This window comes from Podarcis tiliguerta (assembly GCF_965153285.1).
Source record: "Podarcis tiliguerta genome assembly, chromosome: 4".
NCBI classification, from domain to species: Eukaryota; Metazoa; Chordata; class Lepidosauria; order Squamata; family Lacertidae; genus Podarcis; species Podarcis tiliguerta.
The window spans coordinates 1,594,797-1,616,271 of NC_139537.1; the positions used below are offsets into that span (position 1 = coordinate 1,594,797).

Consider the following 21,475-nt stretch of genomic DNA (forward strand, 5'->3'; position numbering starts at 1 on the left):
AGGGAACGCAGTGGATGTAGTCTACCTTGATTTCAGCAAGGCATTTGACAAGGTGCCCCATGATATTCTTGTAAAGAAGCTGGTAAAATGCGGTCTTGACTATGCTACCACTCAGTGGATTTGTAACTGGCTGACTGACCGGACCCAAAGGGTGCTCATCAATGGCTCCTCTTCATTCTGGAGAAGAGTGACTAGTGGGGTGCCACAGGGTTCTGTCTTGGGCCCGGTCTTATTCAACATCTTTATCAACGACTTGGATGATGGACTCAAGGGCATCCTGATCAAATTTGCAGATGACACCAAACTGGGAGGGGTGGCTAACACCCCAGAGGACTGGATCACACTTCAAAACGACCTTGACAGATTAGAGAACTGGGCCAAAACAAACAAGATGAATTTTAACAGGGAGAAATGTAAAGTATTGCACTTGGGCAAAAAAAATGAGAGGCACAAATACAAGATGGGTGACACCTGGCTTGAGAGCAGTACATGTGAAAAGGATCTAGGAGTCTTGGTTGACCACAAACTTGACATGAGCCAACAGTGTGACGCGGCAGCTAAAAAAGCCAATGCAATTCTGGGCTGCATCAATAGGAGTATAGCATCTAGATCAAGGGAAGTTATAGTGCCACTGTATTCTGCTTTGGTCAGACCTCACCTGGAGTACTGTGTCCAGTTCTGGGCACCACAGTTCAAGAAGGACACTGACAAACTGGAACGTGTCCAGAGGAGGGCAACCAAAATGGTCAAAGGCCTGGAAATGATGCCTTATGAAGAACGGCTAAGGGAGCTGGGCATGTTTAGCCTGGAGAAGAGGACGTTAAGGGGTGATATGATAGCCATGTTCAAATATATAAAAGGATGTCACATAGAGCAGGGAGAACGGTTGTTTTCTGCTGCTCCAGAGAAGCGGACACGGAGCAATGGATCCAAACTACAAGAAAGAAGATTCCACCTAAACATTAGGAAGAACTTCCTGACAGTAAGAGCTGTTCGACAGTGGAATTTGCTGCCAAGGAGTGTGGTGGAGTCTCCTTTGGAGGTCTTTAAGCAGAGGCTTGACAACCATATGTCAGGAGTGCTCTGATGGTGTTTCCTGCTTGGCAGGGGGTTGGACTCAATGGCCCTTGTGGTCTCTTCCAACTCTATGATTCTATGATTCTATGATTCTAAGAGGTAGAAAGTGCCATTCAGAACATGCAATTAGGTAAATCTGCAGGACCGGATGGACTGACTGCTAGATACTACAAATCATTGAAAGAATGGTTAGTACAACCTCTGAAGGAAGTCTGTAATGGAATACTGGAAGGGAGAAGGGCACCAGAGTTGTGGAAGGAAGCGTATATCACACTTATAACGAAAACAGAGACTGAAAAGACGCAGCTCAAGAACTACCGCCCCATATCATTGCTAAATGTGGATTACAAAATTTTTGCAGATATTTTGGCTAAAAGACTAAAAAAAGTTTTAGTAGAAGAGATTCACAAAGACCAAGCAGGCTTTCTTCCGGGCAGACACTTATCTGACAATATGAGAAATATAATTAACATTCTAGAAATGCTACAAGAGAAGATTAACACTAAGGCAGTTTTGTTTTTTGAGGACGCGGAGAAAGCCTTTGACAATATTTCTTGGAGTTTTATGAAGAAGAATCTCCAGGGGATGGGGGTAGCGCAAGGCTTTGAAAATGGCATAGGTGCAATTTACTCTGAACAAAAAGCTAGACTAATTGTTAATGTTGTGACGGAGGAGTTCAGAATAGAAAAAGGAACATGACAAGGCTGCCCAATTTCTCCATTGCTTTTTATATCGGTCCTGGAGGTTCTGTTGAATATGATTAGAATGGACCAATTGGTTAAAGGGATACAGGTCGGAGCCAAACAATATAAATTAAGAGCATTTGCAGATGACTTAGTTTCGACGTTACAGGAGCCAGAATCTAGTACAAGAAGAGTTTTAGAACTGATTCAGGAGTCAAGTAGCAGGATTTAAATTGAATAAGTCAAAAACAAAGGTTTTGGAAAAAAATTTAACAGAAACTGAGAAAGAGAGGTTTCAGAAGGAGACAGGTTTGACAGTGGGTAAGAAAGTGAAGTACCTGGGGATTAATATGACAGCTAAGAATGGTAACTTATTTAAAGACAATTATGATAAATGTTGGACAGAGGTGAAGAAAGATTTAGAAATTTGGTCTAATTTGAAGCTTTCACTGCTAGGCCGTATTGCTGTGATAAAAATGAATGTATTGCCTAGAATGCTGTTTTTGTTTCAGACACTGCAAATTGGATAGAAAAATTGGCTTCCAGGTGGAAAAATCAAAATTGGAAACAGAACTGTTAGAACCCAAAACTAAGATCTTGTCAAGAATGTATAACTTGCTGTTGAAATGGAATACTCAGGATGAAACAATAAAATCTGCTATGATTAAATGGGCACAAGATGTTGGACATAACATAATGATGGCTGACTGGGAACAGTTATGGACCACTGGTATGAAATTTACGGCATGTAATGCCTTAAGAGAGAATATTATGAAAATGATATACAGGTGGTACATGACACCAGTCAAGCTAGCAAAAATCTATCATTTGCCCGATAATAAATGTTGGAAATGTAAATAAACTGAAGGTACATTCTTTCACCTTTGGTGGACATGCCCAAGGATTAAGACCTTCTGGGAAATGATCTATAATGAAATGACAAAGGTGTTTAAATACACCTTCCCGAAGAAACCAGAGGCCTTTCTCTTGGGCATGGTCGGCCAATTGGTGTCAAAGAAAGATAGAACTTTCTTTATGTATGCCACAACAGCAGCAAGAATACTTATTGCGCAGTATTGGAAGACACAAGAATTACCCACTCTGGAAGAATGGCAGATGAAGGTGATGGACTACATGGAATTGGCAAAAATGACCGGCAGAATCAGAGACCAGGGAGAAGAGACGGTGGAAGAAGATTGGAAGAAATTTAAAGACTATTTACAGAAATATTATAAGATTAATGAATGTTAGAATGACATCGGATTGAGGTTAAAAGGTTATTAGCAACAAGTGGTGAAGGAGTATGGAAAATTCGAAGGTTAAAAGGCGTAAAATTAAAAGGTTTAATATATTAAGATATTAAGAAATAATTAGGACACATTAAGATATTAAGATAAAGATTAAGTTAAGATAGAGCGAAGGAATTTGCTGATTAAATATTTGAACTGGAATACAGTGAGGGGAGGTGTGGGGAAGTCTGGGAAATAAGTAAATGCAAGGAATACTATGAAAATGGAATTGTTTTTATTTGTTTTTTCTGTGTTGTGGTTTTTGTCTTTTTGTATTTCTTTTTCTGTTTTGTTTTTCCTTTTATGTAAAAAACCTTAATAAAAAAATATTATAATAAAAAAAACAAAATTTAAATAATTAAAAAAGAATCAGAAAGCATTGCTTGACTTCCTATCCTCTCTTTCCATGGTTCCTTTTAACCCTGATTTGTTTATTCCGATGCTCTGGAATTCCTCTCAAACGTAGTGTTGTGTCGTTTTGTTTTAATTCCAGAAGTGCAATATTATTGATTATATCCTCCTGAATTTCTCTTACTGTGGCTAGCTCTGTTTTCATTCTATCTCGGTCCCTTTTCATCTCTCAGTTCTCTTCTTTCTTTCTCTTAACTGTTTCCTCCAAAGCTTGGACTGGTTTTTCCATACCATTAGTTTTCTTGGATAGTGTTTTGATTTCTGTTGTCAATTTGCCCACCTTTTTGGTGTTATTTTATAAATCTTTTCCTAATTCCACCAGGATCTATGCTATATTGGCATCTCCTTAGCTCGTCCCCCTTTCAGTTTGGGTGGTTTCTTTTGTGCACCCATGTTTTTTTCTTTTAGACTATTCCCCCCCCTAATTAAATAAAAAAAAAAAATTGTTATTCCGAAGGTCTCCGCTCGGTGTCTCTCCCACTGTTGTCTTGGGGAATATTATTTTATTTTCTTTCTCCTGTAGCAACCTATGTTATCCATCAGAGCTCAGGGATGATGGGAGTTTTAGTCCAACAACATCTAGGGACTCACAGGTTGAGAACCGCTGCCTAAATTCAGAAGTCCCAAACCCTCCTGCAACCTTTCCAAATATGGGAATTCATTGCCGCGTCTCTCGGATCATTTTCTTCATCCCTTTCTGTACCTTTTCCAACTTTACAACCTCGTTTTCGAGGGGAGGTGTCCGAATCTGTACACCCTACGGCATTGCAAAGTAAATTCATAAAATGGCATTACAATAGCGTCCCCTTTATTTCCCACCCCTTTCCTAATTAATCCTCGCATGGGCTGCAGAGCTCATACCTTTGATCCAGTCAATTTGTTTGGATAAGAAACAGATGAGAAGTGCACTTACGTCAAGTGCAGAACCCAAAGAAAAACAATATAAACTCTACCGGTTCCTTGGTGCAGATGGCCTACCTCGATGACCCAGGAAAGCTCTGGGTGGGGCTGGGCTTTTCCTGTTCTTCATAGCTTCTCTGCTTACACAGAGGAGACTGGACAGCTGGCAGACAGCCTTCATGAGTCCAGTTCTGGCCTGTAGTGTCCAAGGGAAGTCATAGTACTGATCTAGTCTGTCCTGGTCAAACCCCACCTAGAGTCCTGGGTCCTATTCTGGGCACCCCAGTTGAAGAAGGGTATGGACAAGCTGGGGGTGCTTAGCCTGGGAAGGAGGAGACTGAGATGAGATCTGAGAGTCATCTTCAAATCTCTCTAGAGCTGTCCCATGGGAGATGGAGCGAGCTTGTTTTCTCCAATGTGGTGTAGTGGTTAAGAGCAGTAGACTTGTAATCTGGTGAACCAGGTTCACTTCCCCACTCCTCCACATGCAGCTGCTGGGTGACCTTGGGCTAGTCACACTTCTCTGAAGTCTCTCAGCCCCACTCACCTCACAGTGTTTGTTGTGGGGGAGGAAGGGAAAGGAGAATGTTAGCCGCTTTGAGACTCCTGAAGGAGAGTGAAAGGCGGGATATCAAATCCAACCTCCTCCTCCTCCTTCTCCTACTTCCTGCTCTGGAGGGTAGGACTCGAACCAATGGCTTCAAGCTACGAGAAAAGTGATTCCAACTAAACATCAAGAAGAATGTCCTGGTAGTAAGAGCTGCTTGACAGTGCAAAAGTGGTGGGCTCTCCTTCCTTGGAGGTTCTGAACCTGAAGTTGGGTGGCCATCTGTCCTGGGTGCTCTAGTTGAGATTCCTGCATTGCAAGGGGTTGGACCAAATGGCCCTCAGGGTCTCTTCCAACGACACAATTCTGTGGTTCTAGGGGGAGAATGTGGGTGCAGTAGAATTACACTACACCCAAAGCCTCTTGGTTTCCACAACATGTCCAAAACAATGGCACAACTTTGCAACTGGCTTAAGGGCAACTTCCCTCTCGTTGAGGTCCATGAGAAGGTCATGAGGAGATTTCACCCCTCCCATATCCAAGAATCTCCTGAGGAGTCTGCTGATTCTGCAGAGAGGAGGAGGCGTGTTCTGCTCTCTACTTATTCTGCTCCAGCACCACATCAAAGAGTCAGTCAGTCAGTCAGTCAGTGTGTCGGAGAGAGTGAGTGTTAGAGAGAGATTGCGTGTTTAGATAAAGTTGCTGCTAAGAGCAGCTGCAGACACTCAGTGTGGTTTAGCATTCATTTATGCATAGGCTCATTTAGCTCTGTATATAGTTGTATAATAGTTGTAGTTATAGAATAAAGAAGATATTCTACAGAGCTGCTCTCCGAGTTGTTTATGTACTCTGCTAGACTCTACTGTACTCTGCTGTGCGACGACTGTCTTCTTGTGGCAGTGAATCTGGTGCTGACAACTCTAAGCTGTGAGTCCACAGCACTTTGACCTGTTCCCGTGCAGAAGGTGGTCTCTGGAAGTGCTACCCAGCTCGCCTAGCCCAGTCGGGGCTGAAGTGGATGAGTCCAGTTAGTGGCACTGGCTCAAGGGCGATGCTGACAGGTCTCCCCTGCACAAAGCTACTTCTTCTCAACACACTCACCCTAGGATGCCAGAGCTCTGGATGTGGTGCAAGTCAGGATCTTTTAGGCTGCCCTTGATTGCCCTGTGGACTATTCTCCAACTAAACAGGCTGGATACTTTCAAGTCTCCCAATACAGTCAGAAGCTTTGTTAAGGAGAACCCACCGTTTTTTGTTGCCTTACGGTTCCAAAACTCATTTATGGAAGCTGTCAATTGTTAGTTTGTATTAGCAATAATTTTATTTTATATGTTTTATTAAAACATTTTAAAGGGTGTGGGGGTGTGTTTTTACAATCAAGCAGGGTATACATTTTATGAAAATTACAATACATCATAATATAATATAACATAAGCAGGAGTTATAAATAAAAATAAATTAATAAAATAGCGCACTGTCTTTCAGTTTGTGTCTTCCTGGAGTTCCACAACTCTGCTGGGTGGAGAGGAAATGGTCTCTCCTCCTTCATCTCAGCTCCACAGCAGTTCTCTCAAAAAGACTTGGCACTCCAGAAGGTGGAACTTAGAGCCGTTTATAACATAAAACATACTCAAACAAGGAACTTATAGTGCTGGGGAAATAGTAGTTTTTATTCAATTTATATACCACCCTTTATCAGAATATCCCAGGGCGGTGTACAACATTAAAAGCACAAAACACAACAACAATGCTAAAGACATAATAAAAAGCATCCTGTGAGACAGCCTAGTAATGCAGCACTCCTTCTAAAACTTGAGGGGAGACTCACTCCTCACCTGCTTTTACGGCCACTATGGGCCTGTGGTGATTCATCCAAGGGACGCTCCTCTGCTGGCCCTCCGAAGATTCTGACATCGTCCACTCTTTCTCCTGTTGCCCACAGCCATAGAATATGAAGAGAGTGGTCCTCCCAAACTCTGCCTATCCTCCAACATGTTGCAGAGGGAAATTGGGACCTGCGACTTTTGGGGCCACGCTCCTGAATAAGTCACGTAACTCCCACGAGAGCAAGGACCACCCAATATGGGCGTCTTTTGGGGCCACAGTTTCACGGGAGCCAAAACAGGACATCCTGGAGCCAATCAGAAGCCAGGGTGGCTTCTGGAATTGCAGGACATCCCACTCAAAGCAGGACAGTTGACAGGTATGTGAAGACCACCAAAGATGGAGAGTCCACAACCCATAGTGCAGGCATCCCCAAACTCGGCCCTCCAGATGTTTTGGGACTACCACTCCCATCATCCCTAGCTAACAGGCCCAGTGGTCAGCGATGATGGGAATTGTAGTTGCAAAACATCTGGAGGGCCGAGTTTGCCTATGCCTGCCATAGTCAATATGGCTGCCTTTCCCACTGGCTGAGATGCTTCTGTCCATTTCATCTGCTTAGCCAATCCAGATATTCACGCCCAACAGGTCCCACCCCTGCCTCCAGCAATCTCTTTTGTTACACTCAATGGGTGTTTGGTGGAGGGCAAGGGGAACCATGGGGCAGGGTCCAGGATGCTCAGATTCCTGCCACCAGACCTCCCCTCTGAGGTCCCCCCAGGTCACCCCAGGTGTCATAGCACAGGTAGCAAATCAGCTGCTGCTCCGCCCCTTGAGGGATTCCCCGCCTCACTTAATTGGCCAAATATTTCAAAAGAGCACCACCCGCCACTATATAAACCCTCACACCCCCGGCAGCAGCAATGTGTCCCTGCGTTGGGAGGGGGAACACAGCCCCCCAGCAAAGTTTGTAGGATGAGCCAAGAGGTATAGCCGGACACTGGAAGGCAAGGCAAAATGTTGCAGGAATTTATGTATAGTTTTTTTTTTGGGGGGGGGGGTTGCCCCTGCAGCAGATATCATGCACATGCAGCCCACTACCAAAATCAGCACCATCACTTTTGTGACGTTTGTGACTTGTCCCCACAAAACACTTCATCACAGTTTCTTCCTATCTGCTCAAAGGGCCTCTGCTGCACAATACCAAATGTAAGAATTCACTGATAAATGTATCTCTGTACTGGCTCACTGGGAAAACTTCTGAAATTCCTATAGACATGTGAGCTCAGCTACTCAGCAGCCCCTCTACCTGAGTGATGATTCCTGGCATCCTGATACCTGAGTGCCAGACAGGTTGCCATTCCCAAAATAACAAACAGACGAAGACAAAAGGGTGTGATTGACTTCGCTGGGAAAAAGGGAAATGTAAATATCTATTTTGTTACACTCCATGAGTGTTTGGTGGAGGGCAAGGAGAACCACGGGGCAGGGTCCAGGATGCTCAGATTACTGCCACCAGACCTTCCCTTACCATGATGTATGAGTGATGTAGTTTGGGGGGTGTAACATGGGGATTAGCAGCTAATAAAAGTTTGGGTTCTCTTGTTCTGGGAATCCATCTTGTTCCTCCTGGTGTCAGGTGGGAGTCCTGTCACAACAGTCTTCAAGAAAGACCAAGCCAACTGGCTGCAGTTTTGCTCTGGTATTCCTGGCTGGTGTCATTGTTTCCTCCTCAGATTTGTCCGTTCACAAAACATGCCCAAAGCCTTCAAAATCTGCACTTTCCTGCATTTTGCAGCTCAGCAATTTGTAGTCCCAGGAGCGGCAGGAACAGCGTGTCTTCCTGTTCCTCCCTCAGCTGAGACCTGGCTGGATGGAGACCTGAGAGCCACCTCTCAATATCTGGAGGGCTGACCCCTGGAAGAGGGAGCCAGCTTGTTTTCTCCTGCCCTAGAGGGGAGCACCCAGAATAAGGGACCCAGAGGACCAGAAAGCAGTTTCTGCTGCCTAAACAGCAGGAAGAACATTCTGACGGGAAGAGCAGCAGAGAGATGGCGGACTCGCCTTCTTGGAGGTTTTTAAGCAGAGGTTGGATTCCTGCCTTGCAAGGGGTTGGAATAGATGACCCCTAGGGCTCCCTTCTATGCCTCCCATTCTAGGATGACGTTCCTTGCTTCCTGCAAACCCCTTTTCCCTGCAACCTCTTCCTCCAGTTTCTGGCCAAGGGAGGGAGCAGATCACAGACCAACCAAGAGCGTCCCCTCAAAATGAGCATCTCTGGGATTCTGCAATGCAGGAGAGAAAAGGCAGAGAGGACTGAGCAGGGTGGACTCGGCTTTGCAAGGGTTAAAGGGAATTGAGCTGCATTCCTAGAGAGGACAGGAAGTAAGGGGGGCCTGGTCCTCCAGAGGAAAAACCCCGCCTTCCCCTTCCTGCGTGTGTGTGTGTGGGGGGGGTTGCTTTCCTCTGCTGCAAATGCTTCATTGTTCTCTTCCAAGGGGATCTGGTGAGTCTCCTCTCTCTCTCCCCTCCCAGAGGGTACAGTGGGGAGAAGGTGGGGGTCCCAGGGAGGCAGGGGAGGGTGGCTCATGGGGGGGGAGCCCCTGAGAGCAGGGGGTCCTGCCAGGGAGGGGCAAGGTCGCAGGAACTGTCTCCTTCCTTTAGATCTTTTTTGGGGGAGAGGGGGGAGGTAACCGCCCCCCTTCCAGAAAAAAAAATTATTCAGAGCCCCCTGGGAAATCTAGCAGATAGAAACCTAGCTTCTTTAAATGAGGCTATCAGTAGGACTTCTGTCGTGTGTGACAGGGGTCAGCGTCATTGCACAACAGAGGAAACATGTATGAATGGTTGCTCCAAAACCTCTTCGTTTCTCTCCTTTCTTTCTGCTTCTACCGCCCCCTTTTTGGCAGAGGAGGCCAGCCAAGCAGATCAAGCCAAGCTTCATGAGGAGCTGGGTATGTTTCGTTGTAGAGGAGGAGACAGAGAGGTGATAGGAGAGCCATGTCACCTGGGCGCAGGATTCCAACCAATGGCTTCAAGCTGCAAGAAAGGAGATTCGGACTCAACACACGTAGTCATTTTTCAAGAGGCACCAATGACTCCCTTGTCAATCAGTTCTGACTTCATGCATTAACTAGAAGGAAGGAGCAACCAGGCTGAGTCCCCTCACATTAATCTCTTCACTTGCCTCCACATTTCCACAATCTCCCTTCTAGAGACCTACATCTCCTCCTCCTCCTCCTCCTCCTCCTCCTCCTCCTCCTCCTCCTCCTCCTTTTTAGAAAGATAGCTCAGAGTCTGGGCTGTGGTGCAATCCTACCCTGGTTCCCAGCAAGACTCATCCATGCTTGCTCAGGGAACCTTTTTCTTCTCCTCATATTGTACAGCTTTTGTAACCAAACAATGTATTTGCTTTGTAGGATTTCCTAAAGCTTTTCACTACGACAGACAGAACTTGGCAGAAGACCAAAGGGTTCCTTCCGATCTCTCAGAGGCTTCCTGAGAGCACAGATGGATGAACAAGATTCAGCTGGCCCTAGAGCAGGAAGAGGCCATGCCATCCAAACTAGGAGCAGTGGGGGATTCTGGGGAAACTCTGTGCAGAAGATTCTGGGTGAGGAGGACACCCTCTGCTCAGAGGTGCGGAGCCAGCAGTTGAGGCAGTTCTGCTGCCAGGAGCTCAAAGGACCCCGAGAGGTTTGCAGCCGACTCTACCACCTTTGCCACCAATGGCTGAAGCCAGAAAAGCACACGAAAGCTGAGATGCTGGACCTGGTAATCTTGGAGCAGTTCCTGGCTGTCCTTCCACCAGAGATGGAGAGCTGGGTGAGGGACTGTGGAGCGGAGACCAGTTCCCAGGCAGTGGCCCTGGCCGAAGGTTTCCTCCTGAGTCAGGCAGAGGAGAGAAAGCAGGTGAGACAGACTTTCTTCTGGATACTCCCAAGGGGCTCCAAACAGGCCGGAGAACATCCAAAAATGGTCTGCTGGTGGTCCATCCTTTTTCTGGGAATGAGATCTAACATCCTTAATGTTTCTGTCTTTGTTGTTCTCTTTTTAATATTTCTCATCATTCATTTACTGTTTTGAATCCTTGTTGTTCTTTCAGAAAAGGGATCATTTTGCAGAAATGGACCTGGAGTCCTGTGAGGCAGAGGAAAGAATGAAGCAAGAAAGACCTCCATATTTATCTTTTCATGGGGGCAGAAGTGAAACAGCAGCTGTGGAACCAGATCAGGTCAGGGGAAGCTGCCTTGTGGGGACAGAGGCCGAGGGATGGAGCAATGTCATGGACTGGTTGGGCACAGAGGAATGGTGGGAGGAAGCAGCCGGGGAACCAGGAAACGAAGACGGCTCCGAGTCCAAGGGGTGGAGGTGGAGTAAGGATGAGCGGTCAGAGGGAGAAGAGGGAGAAGCCTGGGAAGAGGAGGTGTCAGAAGCTGAAGGGGTAACAGGGCTTAGTGAGCTGGGAGACTCTGTGGCAGAATGCAGTCCAGAATCAGAGGCAGAAGAGGAAGGAGGCGGGAGGGAGGTCGAGAGGCAGAGGTGAGTCCGGAGAAGGAGGAGCCACCGGGAGCTCCCTCTCCTTCTGCCAGAAGCCGCCCTCCCTGCTTGTCTCTCAGAGCCAGGAAACGTCTGACAATGGAGGAGCAAAGGCAGGCTGCACTCTTGCGCACTGTTTAGTCGCTTGCCAGAAACCCCAGAGAGGAGGGGACTTGAAAAGCTGTGGGGAGCTGGTGGCCTTCACTCTTGGCGACTGATTTAGTTAAGGAAGACGCTCAGGGAATGAGTTGTTGTTCTCATAAGGCCTGAAACTCAGCCAAGTCTGTGAATATCGTGTTCTTGCTGATAAAGAGTCAACTCCAGCTGTGAAGTGTGGGATTTCCTGCCTGTATAACTCTGTCATACCAGCCTTCTGAATGTTGCCAGTGTTGGCAAACCAGCCCCCTTGGGAGAAGCTGGCCTCTCTCCCAGCTCCCGGAGCTTGTTACCAGTGATCCTACAGCCAGTAGGATTCATCTTCCCCTCTCCATGCCCCCATGAACCCCTTGAATTTGGCTCTAGGGCACCTCTACAGAACAACTCACGAGGAGAGGAGAAAGTGGACCCTTTCATCTGGCAAACTGGAATGGTTGCGTAGGCAGAATGATTTGAAAACCAAAAGGTGGAGTACCACCTATTTGCACAAAGACGAAGGCCCATAGTTAAAATGCAGAATAAAAGAATTCAATTAAAGCATTAAAATAGGTGCCCATAATTAAAATGTGCAGCAAAGCAATCTTATTGAAATAACACTGCAATTAAGAGGAGGGAAACAACAGAGCATTGTGTAGCAGATCATATTTCTGCTGTCTCAGAGGAGGACATTTCCCTTTTTCTTTTAGGGTCCAGTGTGCTTTGAAGACGTCTCTGTCTGTTTCACGGACGAGGAGTGGGCGTTGCTGGATCCTGACCAGAGAGCTCTGCATAAGGACGTCATGGAGGATTGTGGGATTGTGGCCTCTCTTGGTAAGGCTCCCTGTGGGATCGTCCTATCTGCCAGGAAATTCAAGAAATACCTCTCTGTGTGACATCCGGGTTGGCGCCATCAGTAATGGCGGACTCCCTCTGACTCTCGAGGGACCAGCTCCGTGGAAATCGGGTCTGCACCGCTGCGGCGAAGTGGGGGGCCCTCAAAATCACAGGCGGGTGAAGCCTGTGAACCTGGGACTCGGCGGGCACCTTTTGCGCCCCCCCAATCTGCAAAGGAACCCAGCTATGGGCTCCGGAGCGAGGCAGGGAGTGTGGCGCGGTGCTGTGAGTCAACTGCTTCTTCCACGGAGCGAAGCCGCACAGCTGTTACCGGAGAGCGCTGACTTCTTCTTGTGACAATTCGGACTTAAAAGCAACTACCCGTGAGTAGGAAAAAATTGGGAATAAAGAAGGAAAAAAGGAGATTAATTCTTAACCGAAGTGGGAAGGTTTAAACAAGAAGTCCGCCTCCCGCTTTTTGTAAATAGATCAGAGGAAAGAGACTCTAAGCTAAAAGCCTGAAAGACGTCTGTAAAGGACTATAATCCTAACGTCAAACAAGTGATTTCCCCCCTCCTGGTTGCAGGAGAGGAGGAGGAAAAGGTTGGAACTGTATTTTTCCTGCAAAAAAGAGGATAAGGAGGCTAAAATCCACTGCTTAAAAACCTGGGAACGGACTGCCAATGGACAATAGCAATGCCGTATTGTGAAAAGCGCTAGAGTACTTTTTGACAGCTAACTCTGCAAGAGAGATACAGTGTTTCTGGCTGGCCTCCTCTGGTATCAAAGTAACTGGAAATTAAGTGACATTGATACTATCGTCCATTTGGTGAATGAGGGACTAAAAAAGACTATCTTTATTAAAGTAACAAGTTTTGATTGATACTGTGTCCTCCTAGTGGAAGCTGGGAATTGCTACAATAACAACTGGGCTGGGGGAACTTTCCACTTCAAAACAAATTCTGGCCGTGGGACCGACCTTGAGCTTTATCTAGAGTGTTATGGCATAATGGAAAAGAAAAGATAGAATTGCTTCAAGAAAAAACAACGAGGTCTGGTAGATCTTTTCGCATGGATATTGGGCAGCAGCGAAGAGCATCAACATCTGGCCCTTCTGTACCATCAGGGGGTGCATTTGCACAACCTAAACCAAAAGGCATGTCAACTGAAGAAGTTTTAGCTGCGGGATTAGCCAAAATTAATGAATCTTTGGATAACCTAACTGCACAAGTAGCTGAAACAAATAAACAAGTTGCTGAAGCATCAGTTAAAATTGACCAAAATACTACAAGTATTAATAATTTGGGACAGAAGGTGAACACTAATACGGAGACTATACAGAAATTATTACAGGAATCTACCTCGACCCGAAAGATGGCTAAAGAAACAAAGGAGATAGCAGTGGCTACAGAAGAAAAGATACCACCGATACACAGACAATTGGAAGACCATAGGTTAATGTTGTCTATGATTGAACTGAAGGAGAAACAAACGAATCTGAGGATCAGGGCTGTACCTGAATTCGAGAAAGATAAGTTGAGTGACTTATGCAGGAATTTGCAGACTTCTGGAAACTAGACTTGGAGAAGGAAGATAGTGTGTGCATTTAGGCTCGGAAGAGGGGGAAAGAAGAACAAGGTGAGAGATTGTTTGATTACCCTCCAAACAAAAGAGGAGAGAGACAAAATCTTAGGTCTGCACTTCCAGAAGGCCCTGAAAATACATCAGTCATTAGTGATATTCAAGGACATTCCGAAATACCTTTTGGAACTCATGTCCAACTACTGAGACTTGGTCGCCCTGCTGAGAAGCAACAGGATTATTTTCAGGTGGGAATTCCCCCAAGGCCTATCTTTTAGCTTCAAAGGAAGAAGATTAAAATAAGATCAGTGGACGACAAAGAAAGATTTTTGAAAGACTACGGGGAAGATTTACAGAAAGAATCTGGAGAGGAGCGAAGAGCACTGGAAAGAGGAATATTAGATATAGCAAAATTACCTCTTGAATTGGACAGTTTGGAGAAGGTGACACCACCGACAGAGCAAGAACAAACACTGGGTGCAGTTGGAGGAAAAGCAAAGTAATTACACCATGGCTCTGCAACTACTAAGCTGGAATTGTAATGGTCTGAATTCCCCTCAGAAAAGGAGAAAGATGTTTCATTTATTAAAAAGGGAACAATTGGACTTGATTTGTCTACAGGAAACTCGTATGATAAGGCTGCATAGGAAAGTATTGATTAACAAAAGACTGGGTCAGGAGTTCATTTCATCGGATAAACTTAAAAAAAAGAGGAGTAGTGATCTATGCAAAGGAGAGCCTATCACAGAAATTCATTTTCAAAGATGACCAAGGAAGATTTGTGGCAATTGAAATTCAAATACATGGAGAGAAATTTTTGATAGTAGGAGTTTATGCACCAAATGAGGGGAAATCTGAATTCTTTAAGAAGTTGCATGAGACATTGACAGACTATTTGGACTATAATGTGATTTTGATGGGGGATATGAATGGAGTGGTATCTACAAATATGGACAAGGCACAAAGACGGGTAGTTACTAAAGATGGTAGACTACCGAAAACCTTTTTTGAGATGACAGACAATCTGGATTTAGTTGATATTTGGAGAACGAAGAACCCCTTGGGGAGAGAGGGAACCTTCTTCTCTGAAGCCAAAATGACATGGACAAGAATTGACCAAATATGGGTAACTAGAGGTATGGCACCAAAGACAAAAAAAGTGGAAATCTGCCCAAAAACTTGCTCCGACCATAACGCCGTGAAGATGGAGATGAACTTAATACCAATTGGTTCCTTCAGATGGAGGATGAATGACACCTTATTTAGAGATGAAGAAGTGACTAAGAAGGCCCCAAAAACCTTGAGAGATTACTTTGAGATAAATATGAATACCACAGTTGAAAAAAGAGTAATCTGGGACGCAAGTAAAGCGGTTATGAGAGGGTTCCTGATACAACAGAATGCATTAAAGAAGAGAGCTCAAAATGAAAAGAAAGACAAAATTTTGGAGAAAATAAAGGAAAGTGAGAAGAAACAGAGCAAAACCAAAGTCACAAGAAATCTTGAGGGAAATAAAGTTATATCAAGTACAATATATGCAAATGATAAATCAAGAGATAGAATGGAAAATTAGACAAATGAGACAAAAGACATTTGAGTTGGCTAATAAGTGTGGGAAATTGTTAGCTTGGCAAATGAGAAAAAGACAAAAAGTAAACACTATCACAAATTTAGAAGTGGAAGGAAAGATCATACAGAACCCAGTTGAGATTAGAAATTGTTTCCAGAGGTACTTTAAACAATTATATACACAAGGGCCACAGAAAGAGATTGCTATAGATCGATTATTGAAAATAAATGGACTACAAAGAATCTCTCAAGAAAATAAATTAATGTTGAATTACAAAATAACTGAACAAGAGGTAGAAAGTGCCATTCAGAACATGCAATTAGGTAAATCTCCAGGGCCGGATGGACTGACTGCTAGATACTACAAATCATTGAAAGAATGGTTAGTACAACCTCTGAAGGAAGTCTGTAATGGAATACTGGAAGGGAGAAGGGCACCAGAGTTGTGGAAGGAAGCGTATATCACACTTATAACGAAAACAGAGACTGAAAAGACGCAGCTCAAGAACTACCGCCCCATATCATTGCTAAATGTGGATTACAAAATTTTTGCAGATATTTTGGCTAAAAGACTAAAAAAAGTTTTAGTAGAAGAGATTCACAAAGACCAAGCAGGCTTTCTTCCGGGCAGACACTTATCTAACAATATGAGAAATATAATTAACATTCTAGAAATGCTACAAGAGAAGATTAACACTAAGGCAGTTTTGTTTTTTGAGGACGCGGAGAAAGCCTTTGACAATATTTCTTGGAGTTTTGTGAAGAAGAATCTCCAGGGGATGGGGGTAGGGCAAGGCTTTGAAAATGGCATAGGTGCAATTTACTCTGAACAAAAGGCCAAATTAATTGTTAATAATGTTGTGACGGAGGAATTTAAGATAGAAAAAGGAACACGACAAGGTTGCCCAATCTCCCCATTGCTTTTCATATCGGTCCTGGAGGTCCTTTTGAACATGATTAGAAGGGACCAACTGGTTAAAGGTATACAGGTCAGAGCTAAACAATATAAATTGAGAGCATTTGCAGATGATCTAGTTTTGACATTACAGGAGCCAGAATCTAGTACCAAAAGAGTTTTGGAATTGATTCAAGAATTTGGTCAGGTTGCAGGATTTAAATTGAATAAGTTAAAAACAAAGGTGTTAGAAAAAAAATCTAACAGGGACTGAGAGAGAGAGGTTTCAGAATGAGACAGGTTTAACAGTGGTTAAGAAAGTGAAATACTTGGGGATCAATATGACAGCTAAGAATGGGAACTTACCGTATTTTTCGCTCTGTAAGACGCACCAGACCACAAGACGCACCTAGTTTTTGGAGGAGGAAAACAAGAAAAAAAATATTCTGAATCTCAGAAGTCAGAACAGCAAGAGGGATCGCTATGCAGTGAAAGCAGCAATCCCTCTTGCTGTTCTGGCTTCTGGGATAGCTGCACAGCCTGCATTCGCTCCATAAGACGCACACACATTTCCCCTTACTTTTTAGGAGGGGAAAAGTGAGTCTTATAGAGCAAAAAATATGGTATTTAAAGACAACTATGAAAAATGCTGGATGGAAGTGAAAAAAGACTTAGAAATTTGGTCAAATTTGAAGCTTTCACTGCTAGGCCGTATTGCTGCGATAAAAATGAATGTACTGCCTAGAATGTTGTTTTTGTTTCAAACATTGCAAGTTATTGACAAAATGGATTGTTTCAAGAAGTGGCAGAGAGACATTTCCAGATTTGTCTGGCAGGGCAAGAAGCCGAGAATAAAATTTAAAATACTAACAGATGCAAAGGAAAGAGGTGGATTTGCCCTGCCAGACTTCAAACTTTATCATAAATCAGCAGCTTTCTGCTGGTTGAAAGAATGGCTGCTTCTTGAAAACACAGACATTTTGGATTTAGAAGGCTTTAATAACGCATTTGGATGGCATGCATATTTGTGGTATGAAAAGGTCAAAGTGCATAAAGCATTTAAAAATCATATTGTCAGGAAAGCATTGTTTAATGTTTGGATAAGATATAAAGATTTACTTGAAAATAAAACCCCAGGGTGGTTGTCACCGATGGAAGCGAAGGCTGTGAAAAAGCTCAATATGGAGGCCAAATGGCCAAAATATTGGGAAATTTTGGAACAAGAGGGAGATAAATTGAAATTTCAGAGTTTTGAAAAATTAAAAAACAAAGTGCGAGATTGGCTTCATTATTATCAGATAATGGAGGCATATAAATTGGACAAGAAAATTGGCTTCCAGGTGGAAAAATCAAAATTGGAAACAGAACTGTTAGATTCCAAAACTAAGAATTTGTCAAGAATATATAATCTGCTGTTGAAATGGAATACTCAGGATGAAATGGTAAAATCTGCTATGATTAAATGGGCACAAGATGTTGGACATAACATTATGATGGCTGACTGGGAACAGTTATGGACCACAGGTATGAAGTTTACGGCATGTAATGTCTTAAGAGAGAATATTATGAAAATGATATACAGGTGGTACATGACACCAGTCAAGCTTGCAAAAATCTATCATTTGCCTGTTAAGAAATGTTGGAAATGTAAAGAAACTGAAGGTACATTCTTTCACCTCTGGTGGATGTGCCCAAGGATTAAGGCTTTCTGGGAGATGATATATAATGAAATGAAAAAGGTATTTAAATATACCTTTCTGAAGAAACCAGAGGCCTTTCTCCTGGGCATGGTCGGCCATTTGGTGTTAAAGAAGGATAGAACTTTCTTTATGTATGCTACAACAGCAGCAAGAATACGTATCGCGAAGTATTGGAAGACACAAGAATTACCCACCTTGGAAGAATGGCGGATGAAGGTGATGGACTATATGGAATTGGCGGAAATGACCGGCAGAATCCGAGACCAGGGAGAAGAGTTGGTGGAAGAAGATTGGAAGAAATTTAAAGACTACTTACAGAAATATTGCAAAATTAATGAATGTTAGAATGATGTTGGATTGAGGTTAAGTGGTTTTTAGTAATAATGTTATGAAGGAATATGTAAAAACGGATTGTTAACAGGTGAAAATTCAATGTTACAATATATTAAGATCAAAGATAAGGATAAAAGTAAAGAGGGAAAGGATTTGCTGAATAAAAAATCTGAACTGGAATACAAAAAAGGGAGGTGTGAGGAGGTCCGGGAAACAAGCAAAAGCAAGTTAAGTTATGAAAGACTGAATTGTTTTTAATTGTCTTTGATTTTTGTATTTTTCTTCTCTTTCTCTTTTCTTTTTGTAATGTTTTGAAAATTTTAATAATTTTTTTTTAAAAGAAATACCTCTATGTGACAAACCTCATATATTTTCACAGAGCTCAACAGCGCCCCCTACAACATCTGGGAACCTAACACCCCCAGAAGAAATAGTAAATTACAGCTTATTCTGTGAACAATCTTCCTCCAGTTCTGCCTCCTTCTACCACAGTTGGGCTGATCTGAACTGACCAGGCATCTTAAATGTCAGCTTCAGAATTGTTAGAATAGATAAGTAGCTTCTGTCAGGTTTTCTGTTTTTGATTTTGCTGCTATCAGTCTTTGGTTGATGAAAGAGAGGACTGACAATGGAGATGGAGGGGATGCCATGACTGGGCCAAACAACATCTGCCCCAGAGAAGAGCCAGGCTGATTGAATCTCAGGTAGCACTAGCAGTGATAATAATAGGAATAATAATATTTTTTATGTATATGCCGACCATCTGGCTGGGTTGCCCCAGCCAATCTGGGAAGCTTCCAAAACATATACAGTGGTACCTCTGGTTGCGAATGGGATCCGTTCCGGAGGTCCGGCCAGATCCCAAGGTTTTCGCAACCCGAGTATCACTGTATATGTTATTCCCTAACTGGGGGCTCTATTTGTTCCTGAGGCTCTAATCCCTTTTTCTCTCCATTGCAGATTGTGATGAATTGGAAAGCAAGAACAAAGGAGACCACAACACAATCTGCAGAGTGGAGAAGGCACATAAAAATTTGGAATGTGGAAAGAGCTGCAGTCAGAGCTCCCATTCCACTTCCCATAAAAGAAATTTCTTTCGAAAGAAACCCTATCGGTGCATTGAATGTGGAAAGAGCTTCAGGAAGAGCTCCTCTCTCACTTCCCATCAAAGAATTCATGCAGGGGAGAAACCCTATCAGTGTGTGGAATGTGGAAAAAGCTTCACTCACAGCCACCATCTCACTTCCCATCAGAGAATCCATACAGGGGAGAAACCCTATCAGTGTGTGGAATGTGGAAAGAGCTTCAGGAAGAGCTCCAATCTCGCTTCCCATCAAAGAATTCATACAGGGGAGAAACCCTATCAGTGTATGGAATGTGGAAAGAGCTTCAGTCACAGCCACCATCTCACTTCCCATCAAAGAATTCATACAGGGGAGAAACCCTATCAGTGTGTGGAATGTGGAAAGAGCTTCAGTAGCAGCTCCCATCTCACTTCCCATCAAAGAATTCATACAGGAGAGAAACCCTATCAGTGTAGGGAATGTGGAAAGAGCTTCAGGAAGAGCTCCGATCTCACTAGGCATCAGAGAATTCATACAGGGGAGAAACCCTATCAGTGTGCGGAATGTGGAAAGAGCTTCAGTAGCAGCCCTGAACTCACTTCCCATCAAAGAATTCATACAGGGGAGAAACCCTATCAGTGCATGGAATGTGGAAAGAACTTCAGTCACAGCCACAGCCTCACTTCCCATCAAAGAATTCATACAGGGCAGAAACCATATCAGTGTGTGGAATGTGGAAAGAGCTTCAGTCAGAGCTCCAATCTCACTTCCCATCAAAGAATTCATACAGGAGAGAAACCCTATCAGTGTGTGGAATGTGGAAAGAGCTTCAGTCAGAGCTCCCATCTCACTTCCCATCAAAGAATTCATACAGGGGAGAAACCATATCAGTGCGTGGAATGTGGAAAGAGCTTCAGGAAGAGCTCCGATCTCACTAGGCATCAGAGAATTCATACAGGGGAGAAACCCTATCAGTGCATGGAATGTGGAAAGAACTTCAGTCACAGCCACAGCCTCACTTCCCATCAAAGAATTCATACAGGAGAGAAACCCTATCAGTGCGTGGAATGTGGAAAGAGTTTCATCCAGAGAGCTCATCTGAATACCCATCAAAGAATTTATAGAGGGGAGAAACAATATAAATACTTTGAATGTGGAAAGAGCTTCACTCACAGCCAAAATCTCACATCTCATCAAAGAATTCACACAGGGGAGAAACCCCATCAATGCATGGAATGTGGGACGAGCTTCACTCATAACTCCTCTCTCACTTCCCATCAAAGAATTCATACAGGGGAGAATCACGGAATTGTAGAATTGTGGAGCTCGAAGTGAACCCTGGTGCAATCTATTCCACCCCATGTGATGCAGGCATAGCAAGTGAAGCATCCATGACAGATGACCATCCAACTTCACTTGAAAACCTCAATGGATGGAAATTCCAGCATTCCCTAGGGAGTCCTATCCACTAACAGTTCTTGCTGTCAAAAAGTTCTTCCACATGATTAGTCAGTCTTGTTTTTTTAAAAAACAAAACAAAACTTGAATCCATTTGTTTGTGTCCTACTCTGTGGAGCAGGAAAAACGAGCTAAAAACGATACAACAAAGAAAAATCTTTCCTTCCCCAGAATTTAAATAATTAACAAAAAATCAGAAACCTATCCTTGACTTCCTATCCTCTTTTTCCATGGTTCCTTTTAACTCTGATTTGTTTATTCTGATGTTCTGAAATGCCTCTCAAACGTAGTGTTGTGTCATTTTATTTTAATTCCAGACATGCAATATTATTGATTATATCCTCCTGAGTTTCTCTTACTGTGGCTAGCTCTGTTTTCATTCTATCTTGATTCTTTTTTATCTCTCAGTTCTCTTCTTTTTTTGGCCAGGGCACAGCCTGACTCCCTCCTTCGGGAATCTTCGCGGAGCTCTGGCCCAATGGTTGCCATTGGTTTGATTTGAATCAATTTAATAATGAATGATTTTAGAGTGTTGTGTTGTGTTGTACTGCTGTACTGTTTTATTGTTGTTAGCCGCCCTGAGCCCGGCTTCAGCTGGGGAGGGCGGGATATAAATAAAATTTATTATTATTATTA

At 43.6% G+C, this 21,475-nt stretch overlaps 1 protein-coding gene across 2 annotated transcripts in view; it reads left to right on the forward strand.

The window, feature by feature from the left end:
- The window catches only part of LOC310675562 (uncharacterized protein), a 98,315-nt gene extending 76,840 nt beyond the window's left edge, over positions 1–21,475 (forward strand). For both annotated transcript variants that reach the window (XM_083436412.1, XM_083436411.1), the window contains exon 6: positions 19,278–21,475. In XM_083436412.1, coding sequence (XP_083292538.1) covers positions 19,278–20,716 — 1,439 coding nt within the window. In that variant the 3' untranslated portion in view covers positions 20,717–21,475. The remainder of the gene's footprint in view (positions 1–19,277) is intronic.